The 18,684-nt window shown below is 37.9% G+C and overlaps 1 protein-coding gene across 1 annotated transcript in view; it reads left to right on the forward strand.

Moving 5' to 3' along the window:
• Window positions 1-18,684, forward strand: part of GREB1 (growth regulating estrogen receptor binding 1) — a 94,721-nt gene that overhangs the window by 33,559 nt on the left and 42,478 nt on the right. Inside the window, exons 2-6 of the mRNA XM_063330489.1 lie at window positions 4,620-4,776; window positions 9,731-9,853; window positions 10,605-10,781; window positions 17,335-17,517; window positions 17,835-17,978. Coding sequence (XP_063186559.1) covers window positions 4,620-4,776; window positions 9,731-9,853; window positions 10,605-10,781; window positions 17,335-17,517; window positions 17,835-17,978 — 784 coding nt within the window. The remainder of the gene's footprint in view (window positions 1-4,619; window positions 4,777-9,730; window positions 9,854-10,604; window positions 10,782-17,334; window positions 17,518-17,834; window positions 17,979-18,684) is intronic.

Consider the following 18,684-nt stretch of genomic DNA (forward strand, 5'->3'; position numbering starts at 1 on the left):
GTACTGATCTGTGAACAAATTGTTAACCTGCAGCAAAGAATGCTTTCTCCTCCCAGACAAATTTTAATAGATAGCCTTTTGGATACCTAAATCTATAGTTCATCCAAACAAATCCCCTCATTTTATGCAAGCGATGAATTGCCTCTTGCCATAGCAATAACATATTATTTTGGAATAACAGTGAGCTTGGAAATATCTTACCGTTCTCCTCTTAGAAATAATCCAATAGAAATGACTCTGTTGGGCCATTTCAGAAGTATGAAAGCTGGCTGCTTACACGGGGAAAATACATCCATTGTTACACTGTTTTGCTGGAAGGATTACTGTATTAAAATAGTAATGTCAATTATATTTTACAATGCAAAAAATTTGCAATGTAATATGAAACTTTTCCTCCTGTAATAATTTGTAAGTCATATCTAAGATTGAATTTGTTAGTAATTAATTGTGTCTTCCTAATTTCGCACTTAGATCCCTTGACTGTTTTTTCAAGCCTTCTTAACACAGCCCACATACATTCTTTACCCGGTTTCTGCTGAAGGCAGTCTTTCTTTATCAGTCTACTTCAGTGGGAGTTGTCAAAAGCCCTGGATTAATTTGCAAGCTCTAAAGTCTATAGCTTTCCTTAGGATACACAGTCTGTCCTAGGTATAGGACAAGTTTTGTCCAGAATTGCTGTTCTAAATCTTCAGTCTTCACAAAATCTTAATAATCCTCACTGATCATTATCACAGATGACTGCAACTGAAAAGTCACTAGTGTGTTACCGTCTTTGTTCCACTGTGCAAAGGATCTCCCACCAAGATCTAGGTGATGGCACTGCATGTCCTCCTTCTGCTGGCAATTGCCCTGTCTTATCATGACCAGTCACTGTCATGGCTCTCTTGGTAGGGTCTGCCCTCGTGGCCGAGAGGGAGCTCCTTTTCTAAATCACAGCAGCTGGAGTACAGGGTCAAGCAGAACAGTGCAGGTTTTCTTCAAAGCCTGACTAGTTCAACTGCAGTTGAACTTGAAGTTGACCCTATATGTGACAGACATTAACCTTGAAGATCCCTGTTTTTCCTAGTCAGGTAATCCCTGTTTACCACAGGAATCCTGACAGTTCCGTGTTTGGAATTTGAGGGCTGTTCTCTTTAGTGACTAACACACTTCTACTCTCATTTTCATATGCCTGGACTCGGCATCTCTCTTTGGCAGTATTATCCATGGGTTTCTAAGATGTTGGCCTGACCTGCTTCGTTTGTATCTGCAATTGTTTCTTAGGGTCCCAAGTTCCTCAGAGTGGATTTCTTCTTTTTATCTTGGTTTTAAGCAGCTCTTCCAGATCCAGGTCTTTCCCTGTTTTCTCCCCTTTGTATTGGCAAGTATTTTCCTCCATGTGCTCTCCATGGAAACTGACAGTGTGATAGGGAGGTGCCCTTTGATTTATCAGTAGCTGGGGTCAAGGGCTATCCTTCTGTGTCAGTGTGTTGGTTTGTTGTTTTTTTTTTTTAATAGAGCTGGTCACCATCTATGTTCATGGCTTGGAATTTCACAAGCATTTGAAAGTTTAGCCTGTGCCACCCACTTGTATCCAAGAGAGACATAAATCTGGGCTGGGAACGCTGAGTTCATTGAAGCAGGAAAATAGGACTCAAAGCCTTTGCTTCCTGGTGCCACAGAGTCAGCAATTTACAATTCAGGTACCACAATCTGAGAAGCTCTAAAGAAAAGACGGGATGACAACCATCGTAGAGTTAGTGAGAAACAGCTTCTCCCTTTCTTGCTTCATAGAAATAATTTCTCCTGCAACTGAGAGTGTCACTGGGACTCTGAATGACAAAGGCTGACGCGGGCAAAAAAGCTCCTGCAATTCCCGTTTTCTGGTGTGTGTTTGATGATGAAAATGGCTATAAAATACTTATCACGTCTTCCAAAGTATATTCCTGGATTTATGATTGTGTTTGGCACTGTGATTGTAAGATTCCACAGGTACACAGGAGCTTACCAGAAAGCTTATTTTTGTTTCATTTTACAACCCCATTCACATCATAATTAAATTAGCACCTGAATGGGTAAATTTCTATATCTTTTCCTAATAAACTGTACAGGATAATAGCTGACTATGTCTATGAAAGAGAATTTATAAACAGGAATATTACAGTGTTTTCTCATTGATCACAATTAGATCCAGAAAGTGATCAGTAAAGCAAGTAAGTCTTCATTGCGTAAAGCAGTCTGTGTACCTATTTGTCTAATAATGCTTTTGAGTTGTCTCAGAATGTTTTGTCTCACTCTGGATGAATTTAAAAACGTCCTATTTTTCACGTGCTTTAATGGAGCTTTTCAAGAAGTAAGTTTGAAAATCAGGTGGACCCATCTGCTTTGCATGGTCATGTTGAGAACAGGTGGAATCCAGCCCTTTGTAAGACAAGCCTCTGCCACTGCAGTCTTTTGCATACTCTCTTTGTGCTGTAGTGGCGATTTTATAAGTGCAAAAAGTCCTTTGGATGTTACATGAATTTTTCATATGTTGGCTCTGTTTTTAAATAAAGCAGTCTATGGAAGAAAGTGTGTGACATGGATGATAGCTGAACGCAGTTTCCACTCCTGAAGGTGTAACTCTGAATGTTACCGTGTAGAGAGCATGTTCATGCCTTTTTATTTCTCTTTAGTCCAGATTTCAAGACTGCGATGAACAGTCATGTAGAACCAGTATTGTACCTGCCCCTGAAGATGTAGAGATGGGCCCCTGAGACCGCAGATGCCTCCAACCTAACAAGAGAAAATTTTAGTTCATAATATGGGAAGGATTTTAAAAGAACAAAGAATTAAATGGGTACCTGTCAGATACCTTGATAATTAAACATTTTATATTAAACATAAAACATCAATGTAACAAAGACAAATAATTATCAGGATACCTGAAAGTCATACACTGTTTGAAAGATGGATTAGAACTAGAACTAAACATCTTCTAGTGCTTTTGTTTAGCAACAGCATTTAGTATAATTCATTTCAGAGCTTGACCTTGGGTTTCCTGCATACACCTCTGATAAAGCTTTTTAAGGACAATACTGATGTCAGGCTTTCCGCATTGTCTTCAGCTGTGTTTGGTGTAGGCGAAGCAGTACTTAAAACAAGAGGAGCCAGAGGGTTCCTATCAATGCGTAGAGAACTGTGATCTGCTTTTTGTGTTGGAAGAGAAGACGCACCCTCACTTCCATGTGAGCTCTGAACATCACTAATAGGCTTTGCAGCTTCTCATTTACCCTTCACCAAATGGATGTATCAGTACTACTTACTGCAACTTTGCTGTTTGGTTTTGCATATACACACGAATATTTTGTGAGTAGCGCCTGCTTCTTCTCTAGATCATGTTCTTAAATGCTACCTGCATTGTTTTAGAATTCTTACTGTGCTCTATTAATAGTATCTGTATAATATCAATAGGCTATAATATAGAGAATCAACTATACTATATATATAATTTACATGATACAAACATATAAAATATGATCATATATGTAAAGTATGCTTTACAGAGTCATATCCAAATTGTCAATTTTGTATGTTGTTCCTTTGAAACTCCTTTTTCCATCAGGAGCTGTATGTGGTTGCACAGTAGTTTTTCTTTTGCTTGACCGATTCCTCCAGGATGCTTCCCAACAGGCTCATTTCCCAGGCAGTGCCCAGTGCTGAGGAGGGGCTGTTCAGTGGTTAGGAATTACTGCCGCAAACAGGAAGCGTTTCATGCTTTCTATTCACAGTTGCTTGAGGAGGGAAAGGACGTGGGGCCCAGGGCAAGAGCTACTTTGTAATAGGAAAAGAAAGCTGACATGGCTTTTGGTTATACCAGTTCATTGTGTTTGCTGCGGAAAGCAGGCGGCAGTTAAGTACAGGGGATATTCAGCTGGAATAGACTGACTCCTCAATGACAGAATGCGTAAATTATGCAGTTTCTAAGTCCTAATAATTGAATGCAAAATCAAATAAATAATCAATGCCTCATTCTGAAAAAAAGAATTAATAAAATGCTACTTGACAGGGAAAAATATTGCTTAAGTTGAAAAGAAAAAGCTGTTATCTTTCCCAATATCTGAGTTACAGCAATGCTGTGTTATTTATGAGACAGCTCCTCTAAAGACATGTTGAACTGCTTTATCTATGAGTTTTCGGCCACGATGGGCCATGCAAAGATAAATTCACAAAACTCTGCTATTCCCCAGATCATTTAACATTTATTCTGTTCAAATCATGTGAAACAAAAAGGCTGTTTTACAGATGAGATTGCTGACTATTGAAAATGCATATCCTCAATTGCTGTATAAACCAAGGAATTGCTCGAATCAGATTTCTAGCCACATCTTCAAGAAGGTGTCAAAGCTTGCTGCCTTTCTGCTGAATTACAGAAAGCTGTTACTTTTAGATAACTTCCTGTAATTTACCAGCAGGATCTGCTCAGCGACTGCCGCAGTCAATGTTCTTTTCCTTTGCCTTTCTTTGTGGACAATGAAGCTTCTCTCCTTCATGAGCGATGTTGTAGACTGACATCAACATGCGGTGATCAGGTTCTGAGTGCTAAAATTGAAATATCTATTTTATTTTTTTCTTCTTGTCTCCTTTTCTTCTTTGGGAAGATGGGAAATTCTTACGCTGGTCAGCTCAAGACAACACGGTTTGAAGAAGTATTGCATAATTCCATTGAGGCCTCTCTCCGCTCAAACAACTTAGTTCCCAGACCAATCTTTTCTCAGTTGTATTTGGAAGCTGAACAGCAACTGTCGTCACTGGAAGGTAGGAAATAATGGAATTTATATTTCTGCTCAAAGACTGTTCTGCTGTTTGCTCTCCCAAGGCTCAGCACACACATTTCAAATCAGCATACAGAAAACCAAAAGTATTTAAAGTTTTTCTTTGGATTTTTATGGTCTACAAATATATATATGTGTGTGTTAGAATTGGATTAAAAATACAAACTGCATTGTCTTTTATTTTGACAAAATTAAGCCAATTGCTTGCTCAGATTTATCAATATACATAAATTGAAGTACTAGGGATTGTTCCAGTAAATGTATGGAGTAATCTTTGGAGATTTGGAACATATACCTGTTATCCTATAATTTATCATACACTGCTGAAAGTTATGCAGTAAAAGATGCTAAACACATGACAGATTTATAAAAGTTATATGCTAAGACTGATTTTCATTCTGAATAAATACAGCAGAAATATTTTTAGCTTTTAAGAAGGTTTATGACTACTTTAGACATAATATTTTTAGTTATTCTGTGGTTGCAAAGGTAAAAATTCAGGACGTGTTCTCTTGTAAACCCTACACAAGTTGCTATTTAACACCTGAGATTTCTCTCTGCATTTTTGTTTGTGTTTCTGAATTTCATTTGCTCAGTCTTTTTTTTTTTTTTTAATTGGAAGCAGTATAGTTTAAATGAACTGTATAGATCTGATAAGCAAACTCATGGTACAATTTGGTGTTTTGTTATGTGTAGTAGTCTCATGGTTTTCATTGAGTTGACTGGTGTGTGCAGAACACTGGCATGTTGGTGCGAGGTTATGTTTAATAATTTCATTATTTAGCCATTTCTGTCACCAGGGCGGTGTTTCATTTCTTTTGATCAGACCTGCTTCCCCTGTCATACTTCGCTAAGGATGTCTTAGATATCTATGTAATGAAAAATGCATAATGGTTAACAATCCACAGTAATAAAAAAAAAAAATCAGCCCAAGAAGTAGTATTAGATGAAAGTATTTTGCACAGATTAAACTCTTTACTATTACCTCATGGTAACAGCTGAGAAAACTTTTCTTGAAAAAGCAAATCTGTTCACAGCTCACACATCATTAGTCATTTTTTTTTCTTTGCTAAAATAGGACATAATAATGACTATACATTCATTGTTTAAATACATATGCTGGTTATTTCCTATTCATTGTTCAAATACATATACTGGTTATTTCCTACACAATGTCATCCTTCTATCAAACCCTTCTATGAGCATTTCATAAACTTTTCCATGGCAACCAACTGTGATGTCACAAAATGGATTATGAGATCAGTCAGGAAAGATGCTACAGGAGCAGATGCATTGTTCAGGAACAAAAGTGCAATTTCACTCTTCTGTAACTTCTTTCTTTCAAGGCTTTCAAAGAACTTTCCAAACCTTGAAGGACTGATTCTGTTTTCTTTGCAGTTAATGGAAACAGAATTGAACTGTAATTAATTAAAAGTTTCACAACAGCCGGGCCGAGAACATTCCTTTCATCAAAGTTTCAGACAAGGGGAACTCTGAAGGGACCTATAATAGTTTTTCCTAGGTTGTTCCTCAGGTGGGAAAGGTCTGCAAGCTGGTGTAATGTACTCCAGCCTCATCACAAATTGAAATTTCCACTTCTAGCTCCATGAATCCCTGTGCTCTGAGGGCCGGGAGGCATCTGAAGCAGAGAACCATCCTTGGGGTCTTGTACGAGCCCCTCCCCTCCCCTCTCATTGTTGTCTTTCCTTGGCCCTGGCATTCTGACACGGTGATATACTCGGACTATGCTTGGCCATAGCTGCCTGTTGGTCCACAATACAGCAAGTGGTTTCCTCTGGTGAAGCAGACATGATATAAATAATTTGAACAAGGTTGTGCAGTGGGTCAGTGCAACCCAAGTGCTTTGGCTTTCTATTTGGTGGACTGATAACACATTATAGATGTTCAAAGTAGCATTTGGCAACAAAACCAGCCACCAGTAAATAAGACTGATATTATGTATTTTGTCTTTGATGATGTTACAATATCAAAATTGCTCAAGAGCCTGAAAATTGAGCATATAGTCAGTTTAAGAAAAAAACAATTGGAAATTTTTTTTTTCAACTTTATCAATCACCAGTTGTAACTTGTCATTTTAGGTTTATATTTTTCTGTTCAAAAAACATTTTTCTGTCTCTTTTTGATACATAAATGACCATCTAAACCAGAAAAAAATGCCTAGCCACTGAAACTAGCCTAATATCATTACATATCTGTCATGATAATTCATGCAAAAGAGACTGTAGTGTGCCCAGAGACAAGTTAAATGAACGTGTTGGTCCCTTCTGGCCTAGATGTTACATTTTTTGCAATGAGCTTGCGAACACCTGTTTTTCCAGTGAGTATGGTTTTCCGGTCTACACATTTGAAAGAAACCTACATATCATAAACATATGTCTTCATAGGCATTTATACCATTGCATTTATACAATTACATTTACACAATTGTATTTTCCACGTGAAATGTCTTAATCACAACTGTATAAGCATGAAGGTCTAATAAATCCTTTGTAAGAGCTGAAAAGAATTCCTTTAAAGCAAACGGTGGTGTTTATGATACCTACGAATAAATTTAAATTCAATAAAATGTGGACAAAATCTTCCCAGTATGTCTGTTGGTTTAATGGTGCTATATCAAGTTATGTCAGCTGACTGACTAGTTCTGTAACATACAACAGAAGAACTCGGGTTGTGAGTCCACTTTTGCCACCATCTTGTCTCTGGTGTTGAGTGCTTGATTGTGTGTTCTTTTGGGATTGTTTAAGAGAAAAGATGTGGGACAGACACATACAGACACAGAATTCTTTGAAGGGGCCCTGCTTTAAAAGTAAAAGCAGAAACTGCAGATCAGTAAGAAGAGGAAACTGTAGATCATTTTTAAATAAGCAGCAGAAGCCCTAATGCTGCCCCTTATAGGTGACAGCAGCTCATTCTTGTTTATTATAGGTACATATTTGCTCTTGTACTTTTTTTATTTTTGACCTGAAAGCGTTGTAGTTCTCCTATTTCTTACTCTCCACTTCCATTTGTTGTCTCTTTGTTTTTGATGTGAAATTACCTGTTACGGCTGAACAAACCCAGCAGTTTACCATCACCCAAAGGGGAAAATCCCACATTCTGCTCCCCTCTACTCCTCCTGGCCACATGTTCCCATTTTCTCCCGTTTCATCAATTTTGGCATTTTCTGTGTCTTCCACTGAGCTAATTTAATATGTAAACCCAGTAAAAAAACCACCCGGTCACTTTTGTTTGCTCAGTTTTCTGCTGGGTTAGCAGGCAGGCTCCAGTTAACAAGCTCCAGTGTCAGAGCTGGCACAAAGAGGAAGGAGGAACTTCATGGCTGGGAGAGTGGGAAAGAGCGTAGAGCCAGACTCTCTGCTTTTTCATTGCATTTGGATATTAGTCAAGGTTAGGTCATAACACATAACTCACCCCTGACTTAAATAGCAAAGATGGAGAGCTTCACTTTTCCCTTGTTCACTTCCAGCATTTTTGTCTTTAGGCTACAACCTTAAACCAGTCATGTTTAATGTTCTGTCCTTATCTGTGTGCACCAGGACTGAAGCTTGATGTTTAGATACTTAAAAGTAAACGTACCCGTCAAATCCTCTTCTAGACTGGGGTGTACATCCTAATAACCTTTAGAGACAAATCTTCAAACTCCAGGTTTACTCTCTTCAGCTTCTTTCCAAATTCTCATTTATCCTGTAGTTTTTGTTTTGCTGATTCTACAGTCATTTAATAATCATAAAATAAAAAGCTATTCTGAGGAGGGTCATGGGGGAAAAAATTCTCAAAGAATAGTCTATGGGATTCTGAGTGCCTTATCTAAAGTCAGTCAAAGCAAAGAGAGTATGTTCAGTTGACACTGAGCTTTGGAGGATGACTGCATTGTTTTTCTGTTTCAAGACTAAAACCTGGATCAACAGAATAATGTAGGAGCAAACTGCTATTTTACTTTCCCAAGTAAAGAAGCAATCTTGAATTGAAAGGCTGAAACATACACCAATAAAATACAAGTGAATTCTATTAACAAGCAAGCTATCAGGTAAAAATACTGATGTAGGTAGCCATTGCACCAGAAATGTGGTTTACAGCAGAGAATCTGAAGAAGAAACACCTAAAGCCCTCTAAAAAATGAAGCCTACATCATATATTCTTCTCCTCAGGATTCAGTATTGCCTCCTAGACTAGCACCGTCCATGCACAGGCTGCTGTGAATCATCTTCGTAGACATCTGCCTTTCCTTGACATTGTTCAGAGAGCGGCAGTGCTTTACTCACAGCTGGATTCTGGTAGGAGACAGAAGGCCTGAGAATTAGGTGTTCTTATCGTGGCATCATCTGTGGTGAGCCTAGTTTCCAGCAGGAACCGTTTCTTCAGTTTCCTGTACAACATCAAGGACATGGTCAATACCTAATTAATAGCATCTGTACTTGGGCTGTAGCCAGGATATTCTAAAGTGCTAAGAAGTAAGGACTTTGGGTTTATGTTGGCTGTTAATATTACAAAGGATACAGTTACACTGCTGTAATCAGCAAGAGTTCAAACATCAGGAATTAGGCCTCTAAAAATCATGAGGTTAGCTTAAAAATAATGAGATTTAAAAAAATAAAAAATTGAGGCTTCTTTTTATTTGTCCTTTAGGTTCTTTTACTTTCTCAGGTACAGTTGTGTCATGCTTTTGAACTTTTTTTTGCACAGGAGCTAAAAGCTTTATTTTTTTGATGAAAGACATTCTATTGTAAGCATGACTGGAAATTGGAGCGTTAAGGAAACAACAAGTAACTTAAGAGTTGGCAACAGTAAGGTCATTGTCAAGAGGAGAGAATCCAGTTTGCTGTAATACTTTCTGTAACTGGGTCACCCTGTTCATTCATTGGTTTGTTGCCAGCATTTTCTGTTCTCTAAGTCATTTACACTATGATAATTTGTAGCAGGCAGCAGAGCAGATAATGAGGAAGAAGAAGAAGAGGAGGAGGAAGAAGGCTCAGAATCAAGTAGTCCTCCTGTTTCTTACCAGATGAAGCCTCCCCCAGAAGGGTGTTGCACTACTGATGGTAAGAAGTGCACTAAACATGCTGTCAAAAAGCATTTGCCCTACTGAAAAGGGTAGGATTGGGGCCATTTCCTCTATAATTCATCAGAATGAGATAATCTATACAATATAGAAATCCTAAAAATGTCATTGTTCATTACCTGCCAGATAAAGCTGGATTGCTCTTGGTTGCTCTTCTATTTGACAGGGTCTTTACCCAGTGTGTCCAATAAGCATTTGTGTTGGAACGCCTGGCATGAGACAGAACTTCTGTTCTCTTAGGCAACACAACCTTTAAAAGGTTGAGTTTGCAGGCATGGCATTTGCTAAAATGAATGTGGAAAGCTTTATCACTTCTTTTTTCTATTTAAAGTGTACCTCATTCAATGTTGCTGTAAAAAATATTTTAAAAACCCAGGAAAAGCCAGTGAAATTCACCAGATACCGAGAACTATTATTTCCATTTTTGAATGTCTGACCTAAGTTATGATGCTGTCAGTAAATTGTCCCGTAAGTATGTAGGTTGCAGAACATTATCAAGAAAAACTTCACTGTATATTTTCAGATTTTTGTTTGTTTATTTTACTGGTAGAGTCTGTTTATGGCTGACCAAAAGGCAGGGAAAAAATTTTTCTCTTAGTTTGCCCTTGACCCTGAGGTCAACTGATTTTGTTTTTCATTAAAAATATAGAAAGTCTTTTAATAAAGACAAATATGAGTATTAAAAAAATAATCTTGTCAACTTAAAGATACATTGAATTGTTTTTTTCTAGGTTTCTGCCAGGCTGGTAAAGATTTGAGACTGATTTCAATTTCCAATGAACATATTGAGGTACCATCAGGATTTTTACTTGTTGGTGTAAAGTCACCAAATTTACCTGACCACCTTTTAGTGTGTGCTGTGGATAAAAGGTTTCTGCCAGATGACAATGGGCGCAATGCCCTGTTGGGTAAGTGCCCGTGATTGCAGTAAGTGGATGCTTCTGTGGACTATAATTAATAGCTGATCTTTTTTTGCAGAGTGAGTTCAGCGGATCTTATTTCCGTTCCACGTCTACAGTAACGCTCACTGGTGATGCACAACAAGATAACAACTCAGAGCTGGCTGTGTTTGCTTTGGAAAGATACAGAGCAAGCCAGTTCATTTGAAATGCTTCATCACCTTCTATGCATTAGTCCAAGGCTAAAGTCATTGTCCGATCAGTTTATGTCCTAGTTGCTGGAACTGCACATCTGGTAACTGGACTAGTTGAACTTCTGCCTGCCTCTATTTTAGCTTTCCAAATACTAACATGGACAGCCTGTAGGTCTGTCAAGTGGAACTTTCAGGCTACTATACACATGTAACTAGATTGATGGTAGTTTGGACAAGAAAAATTTCTGACCTTTTGATTTATCTCTTTGAGATGGGGATAATATTCTCCACTGTGTTTGAACAATAGCATAGTTCTGGATCCTCACCTATCACTTTTTGCTATTATCGCAATATAAATAAATATGAATGGTTGTAAGTTGAAACTTTTCCTATATGTGTAATCACGTAATACTGTGTGTTTGAATAATATTGTTTGTAGGGTATTCTAATTTCTTCCTTTTCATCTGTTTAAAAGTCTAACTTCTGACATAAATCTAGGTCCTTCCTTATCATAGCCTTTCTGATGGTGATGATCTGCGGTCATGTGAATGAATTAACTGAATATTAATGTTATTAAAATGGAATAGTTTTTATATTGGGACAAATGGTATATAATCGCAAGGAGAACTCTTTTTTTCAATTAAGCACTCTTAGGTTCTTATGTATTATTTTCATAGTTAGTTAACCAGAAACCGCTGCATCATGTATCTGTGTACCAGTCTGAGCTTTAAATAACAAAAAGGAAACATTTGTCATGTCTTTTAACTGTTTTCTTTCACAAACACTGAGGGATATGATGTGAACTCAGTTGTTATCTCAGTTTGAGCAACTCTTCAAGGCATTTGGGTTGACAGTGCAGTGTGAAGGTGCATAATGTAATTCTATGTACAGTAATTTCTTTCCTTATGTGATCTTGCAGAGTTGGATTGGTCACAGTACATTTGACCAGTGATTGTAAAAGAATTAAGAGGGCTGTAAATCACCCACGTGTTGTCATTTTAAAGATAAAGACAGGAATGTTGTACCACTCAAGTCATTCAGTGCTAGCACTATTAACAGCTTAAGCTCCTTAGGCTGTTAGTGGAGAGGAAGTAGTGTATTTGTTAATTGCATGCTAAACAAGAACAGAAAAAGGCAACAGGAACGTAACTGGGAGGTTTTTATGCTACTTGTATCCTCAGCTTGCTTATTTAATACATTTCAGCTTCCTGAAACCATTTCAATGCTTATTTTTTGCTGTTACATGCACTTCAACACCAGTGAATCACATTCTTTTTTAGTAATAATATTGTTAGATGACTTTTATGTATTCTATAACAAGCTTAAATATGAAAGAACTTAAATACTTTAAGATCCAAAGTCTTCATCTGAAAGCTGGAAATAAAACAACGTTCCTGGTCCCTCATCAAATGAAAACCCACGGTATATCTTATTGACACGAAGACAGCACACTATTTGTACAATAGATCATACTGTAGATAGAAATGATCATTTGATTCCGGTTTTCATACACCGATGCAAGTCAAATCAGGGTAAGTAAAATTGGAAGCAGACATGAATAGTCTCATGGTTTCAGGTACGTAGCGAGATAAAAGACAGAACCACTCGTGCTTTAAATTCTCTGTCTATTAGTATAACTCAGTGACCTCTGTCTTGTGACAGATTTAAGTTGAAAACATTTCGTATGAAGGAGGGAAGCTCTTTTTACTGTCTTGCTTTTAAAGACAGGATAGAAGGCTTATTTTTGGTACTCTGAGTTTAGGCTGTTCTTCAACCATGTTGGCCTTTTGAAAGTGGTCTCTTCAAGCCTTTCTAAGGTTAGAGGGAAATTGAATTGGATTAATTTTGAATAGAAATGAGCTGTCATCATGAGTCCGAATATATTCCACACTTTTGGTAAGGCTTATTGGTGATACAGGCACATCCCTTGTAACCCTTCAGCCCCATTGCTTTTTCTTAATTTCATGGTTTTTCTCTTAATATACTGTGCTTTTCTAAGGCAGCTATTACTGAGTACTGTAGATTTTTTCCAAAATAATTTATTTGAAGGGAAAAGGCACTAATGAATTACCCAATAGTTTCCTGATTTCTGATGGTCCACCTGCATACATTGGTGAAGGTGCCTGTGGAGCGTACAAAAATTCCAGAAGAAAACAGGAAACGTCTTGGTATTTTCCGGGTGAGCTTTTGACTTAGTCTTGTTCCCATTAGGGGCTGTTGATACGCCTCCAGGGTGTGTGCCAATTTATTGATTATGCTAATAAGTTGTCCCACCATCAAGACATATGTGCTTGTGATTTGAAAGTCATTTCTGTTGGAGGGTGTTTTGTTTCTTTGTCTTTACAGTTGACATATTACTCCATAGAAAAATTCACCTTTTCTAGAAAACACTGTATATTTCGCAAGCAAGAAGTTCTGTGTCTGAGCATGCATATCGTATGCTTCTGTTAATCAAGTTTGATCACGTGTTTAACTACTCTGCAAAACAGATTCAGCTTTTTGCCTTTAGGAAGCTGTTTCTTGGGTTTTTTTTGTGACACAAAGAAATGCTTAGATGGAGGAAGCACTTCTGTAATAGTGCAATATTTATTGTTTCCTAATAAAGGCAGCTAACATGTACCACTCCCAAAGGTTTTGGTTTTTTTTCCCCAGTTCTCACTCTTAAGGAGAGTCTCTCATGATAAACAAAGCAGCTATTCACTCATCATTTTCCTTTCCAAAAGACCAAACAGCTGCCCACTTTCCTAGCAGGGAATAAGAAATCTTTTTTTTTCGGTGGGTCCCTGAGGTCAGGATGACGGAGGAAAAGATTAGTTTCCCTGCATTGTAAGCTATGCGTAAGATGAAAACATTTTAGTATAAAATACTGTGGCTGCTTCTGTTAAAATGTACAATGTTCTGTTGGGCTTTTGTAATAGTAGTGAGTTTCTGTCCAATGGAGCTCTCCACCTTGACCATGATGATTTCGTTTATTTTTTAAATTTAGGACTTCGGTCTTCAAATGAAGGGGTACTAAGTAGGAAGGGAAAATGTGGAGCACTGTCAGTGTCTGTGTGCTTTTTCTTGTGAATAAGACTGAAAAGAAGAAATGCTTTTGCTGAAAAGTTGAAAATGTAATCATTCTCTGTCTTAAGCAAGCTGCCAACTTTCCACAAAAATATTAACATTAATTAAAAGCCTGTTATTCATTTAAAAGAGAAACAGGAAGAAAATTTTCTGCTAATTTATGAAAGATTAGATTATGAAATATTAGATGGATATCCTTCCATCCTGAAGTCCTCTCTTTATCCCTAGCACAAGCTCACTGTTGATCCAAAGGAACCATTTCCCCAGTGAGAAGGTAGGTCAGGTTTCATAACCTTTTAGTCCAAGGTCCTTCTCCTGACCACAAGGTCCCTACTGTGGAAGAGCTTTTGAAATTATGAGCAATTGATCATTGTGATGTGAGCAAATTCAAGCTAATGCACATGATAAAATTCCAGATACAATCAAATACCTTCTGATTAAACAGTCTTCAGAAGGTAACAGCCTTAAGTCACTACTGAACTGAGTTGGATGTGAACTGATGACCTAAAGGTGAAAGGCTTTTAGCTCCTAAACTCCAGGCATTGATTTCTAATTCTCTTGTGAAATCAATCCCATGACATAGATATATTGAGTCACCTTATGGCTGCCCCAACTTCCCTGACCTTTGTCCTCTCTATAATGTATGGAAGAATATTTAATGCAGCTTGTTTATGAAACAAGCTGTCCCCTCTATCAGCTGCGGCCTCGGGCCACGGCACGTGAACAGGGCACGCAGAGAAAGGAGGATGGTGAAATGTTTGGGTTCTCCTTTGTTCCTCAATCTGCTACATAAAGTGCTATAAGCAAAGGTTGGCAGAGCCCTGCAATGAGTTAATGATTGAAATGCATTTTATTGCATCGGAATTATAAGGTCATGCTGTGTTCTATCTGTGATGTCAGTGCTGAGCTGTATTAACGAAGCAATGGCTGTCATCAAAGAGAGTGTCAGTCAGAATGAACGGGATGAAAAACGGTGTTGGCGGGAGCTTGCAAGAAAGGACTCAGTCTGACTCAGAGGAGCTGGGGAAGCTTGAGGTGAAAGATGAGAGTTTGACTTAATAGGAAAATTAAAAAATAAAATGTTATTCAACAACTTTTCACAAGTGGACAACTTAGATCTGATTAATCCTTACTAGGTCTCACCTATATGCTATGCGTGATGTAAACTAATTCTCCAGTAGACCTCACAGAGTTAAAAATAGGTGATTAGGGCAAAAGGTTGTTTCAAGTAGAAGGTATTGCTAAATCTGCTTTAGGCAGATGGTGATTTTACTTAAAAAAGTTACCAATAATGACTCATCCAAAGTCCACATGAAAAGATTTTATGTATGTCCACTGTTGAAATTCTGTTGAAAAAATATTTCATCTGTGGCTTTGGCAAGTTGCTGGTCGCTCTCAGGAAAATAAAACCTAAGAAGTGTACAGGTACTTCTACTTTACCTTTGGAAATGGTCCCTCCTGCTTGTATTTGAAAACTCGTAGGGGCTTGTAAGTGGCCACCAGGCAAAAACTGCAACGCTGCTGGTCACGCTCAGTGCTGCCAGATGTATGGGAAGTTTTCATTTACTCGCAGGAGCATTTTTTGTGATTTCTTAATCTGCATAAAATGCATGCAAACTCTACAGCTTTTGCCACGTCTGTTCTAATTTTGTTTGCTTTTGTTGTTGCTTTTATTGCAGCGACTGAAGGCTCTGTGATGTTAGACAGATGCTTTTGTGCTGACTGATATAACACAGAGGATTCTGCAGAGTCATGACTTGTCCTGATTTTATGAGTCATAATGACCTTTATCATCCTACGGGCCAGGATCAGAGAGAGAATAGGCAGCTTTCAATAGTTGTTAGCCACTTGTTCCCATGGATACCAGGCCAATTTCCACATGAACTCAGGTTTTTAAAAAATTCTTCTGAGCCATTTGAAACCTAATGAAAGTGCTCGGGTTGTAAACCAAGCAACAGGTGTTTACAAAGCATTCTATTTCAGTGCTTGTATTTTACAGAAGGAGAAAGGTATTGACCATTAATTTGAAAACTTAATTTGTTTGAAATATGTGGATGAAATAATCATTTTCATAAATGGCTCTTAATTTGATCTACCGTATTACTGATCCTTTACTCCAGTTATTTATCTCCAATGTTATTGTCCATACGTTATGTGAAATGTATTTCCTTTATTTTTGACACCTTCCAATTCACTGAACACACCCTTTCCATTTCAATTCCTGTGATGACACATAAAGATGTTCATTAGGTATGATTAAAATAAAAGAAAACTTCATGCTTCAGGTCATATATAGGGAACAGAGAGAAAATTTCCATGGGGAAGATTATCTTCTAATTGTACACTATCGGATTTCTTTATAGATAAAAAGTATTTTCAGACAGTTGCATTGGTCTGGTGTAAGATGAAAATTTCTTAAGAAATACTTTGGAAAATGGACAAAAAAGGTTGTTTAAGAACAAAAGGCAGATAGTCAGCTGTGCGAGGAATGGCCTTTATTTAGGGTGATAATGACATCACTGTCACCAACCCCTCTTTGAGGCTGGAACTGTGTATCTGGGAATGAGAGGAAATGGCAGTGTCCCTGGAAATGCCCCATCAAGCCTGAGTACAATAAGCTTCTTTACATGCAAGGACTGTGCCTCTGTCCTGTCTATAAAGTTGCAGACACTTTGTTTCTGTAATCATGAATAGTTCAAACTGCTGTCAAGTGCTAACACAGTCCAGCCATAATTTGAGAAAGCTACTTTAAATTAATAGCCCAGGAAGGCTTTAGTATTTTTTCCTCTCTAAAAAAGTATCTGTAGTAGAAACCTGGTACGTAAATATGCTTAGATCTAATTAAATATAATAGATTAAATATACTCAATTTCTTGAGACTTAACTGCATGTTTCATTTCAAAGAAAGCTGAAACAGAAGCGAAGCATGTACTTTCTGGGGTGTTGGGTAGGGCTGGGCTTAAGCATGTGATTCAGTACCCTTCAGTCAGAAACTTCTTGGTTTAATGTTTTGCAGGTAGGTAATCAATAGGAACTGTCATCTTTTCCTGGTGAGAAAAAATGAAAAATATGGCCTAATTTAATTGTTCTGTAAACGTGGGGCTCGGTTTTTACAATCTGGTAGCCAAAGTCCAATACAGTGGACTTTATGTAATATTTTTTGGAGGAAAATGTTAATGAGAAGTTCACTCCATAAAAAAAAAATACAAATACAGCTTTTCTCCAGGAAAGAGTTGTCTTTGGATGTTTTTAATAGTGACGCACCTATCTCATTGGATCATGTGTATTGTTTATTTTACCAGGCTTCTCTGGCAATTGTGTTGGCTGTGGCAAGAAGGGTTTCTGCTACTTTACAGAATTCTCAAATCACATTAATCTTAAACTGACCACTCAGCCCAAGAAACAGAAACACTTAAAGTATTATCTGGTCAGGAATGCCCAGGGAGCTCTGACCAAAGGATCTGTAATCTGCTGGAAAGGGGCAGGTAAGATAACGAAGCTGTCTTCCTCAAGCTCTGGTTTTCATCATCCAAGCTTAGCTATCACAGGGACTGGCGTCTGTGTAAAACCTAAGACAGACCAGTTGAAAGAAAGACTCTTTAAAGCTAGGTGATTACTCCAGCAGCTGTAAAAAGCAATTAACTGACCTAATATGAGGATGGCATGTCTGAAGACATCGGCTCCTCCCTTCCAAGTGCCGTAGCCTCTAAGTAATTCCCGCGTGAAATTACCAAATCAAATACACAGAGAAAAAAGTAAATGCCACTGTTGTCAGGCAATAAGAAGTTTCTTTTTTGTTAAGAGTTCAGAGGCCGGCAGTCTTCATCCAGCACCTGCTCAAGCATGTTGTTCCAACTGCCAGAAAGTTCGGGCCTCTCGGGAAGCACCTCAAGCGAGCCGCTCCCGGCAGCAAACCCAAGTGCTCCAGCTGGGACGCAGCAAACAGGTACTGCTTAGAAGGAAAACATGCTGGGTTTCCACCTCCTCTTACTCCTCTGTGCATGTGGGTTTGTGTGTACTCATGTCAATGGAAAGACAAACAAATAAGCACACTACCACATAAAATAAAAAGAAAAAAAGTTCAATAGATTTAGGGTTATATTACAAGTAAAGAAAGCGATCATTCTTTGAAAACTTCTCGCTGTCCATTTGTTCCCTGCAGGTTTATGTATAAAAGGTTAACAAATAACAAAATAGGAGTTCTCCAGCTTGCTCATAGCTAAGGCAAACCAAAATTTTTTAAAAGCCATTATTTTTAAAGTTGCTAAGAATAGGTATTACATTCCTCCAGCCGTTGCTTGTCTGGTCACAGATGACAAATGTTACAGGAACCAGTGTCATTTCAGCTTTTTCTTCTGATCCAGTCTATTTTATGTTATGATCAGAATCCGTGGGCATCAGCCTAAAAACTCCTGAAATTTTTCTTCTGCTGAGAAAAGTGGCCTTAATATTAAAAAACAAGCTAATGATCAGTATCTGTAACTTTTTTTGTAACTTTTTTTGTACTAAGAAACATTTACTGAAACATTTACTTTTCCATTAGCTTGACAGAAATGAAAGGTGATGGATGATAGAGGCTAGAGTGATCTTTCTGAGCTTCTTCGTAATGAAAATAGCTCTTTAGTGTCTTGCGACTGTTACAGGGATTCATG

Source organism: Chroicocephalus ridibundus, chromosome 3 (genome assembly GCF_963924245.1).
Source record: "Chroicocephalus ridibundus chromosome 3, bChrRid1.1, whole genome shotgun sequence".
NCBI lineage: Eukaryota > Metazoa > Chordata > Aves > Charadriiformes > Laridae > Chroicocephalus > Chroicocephalus ridibundus.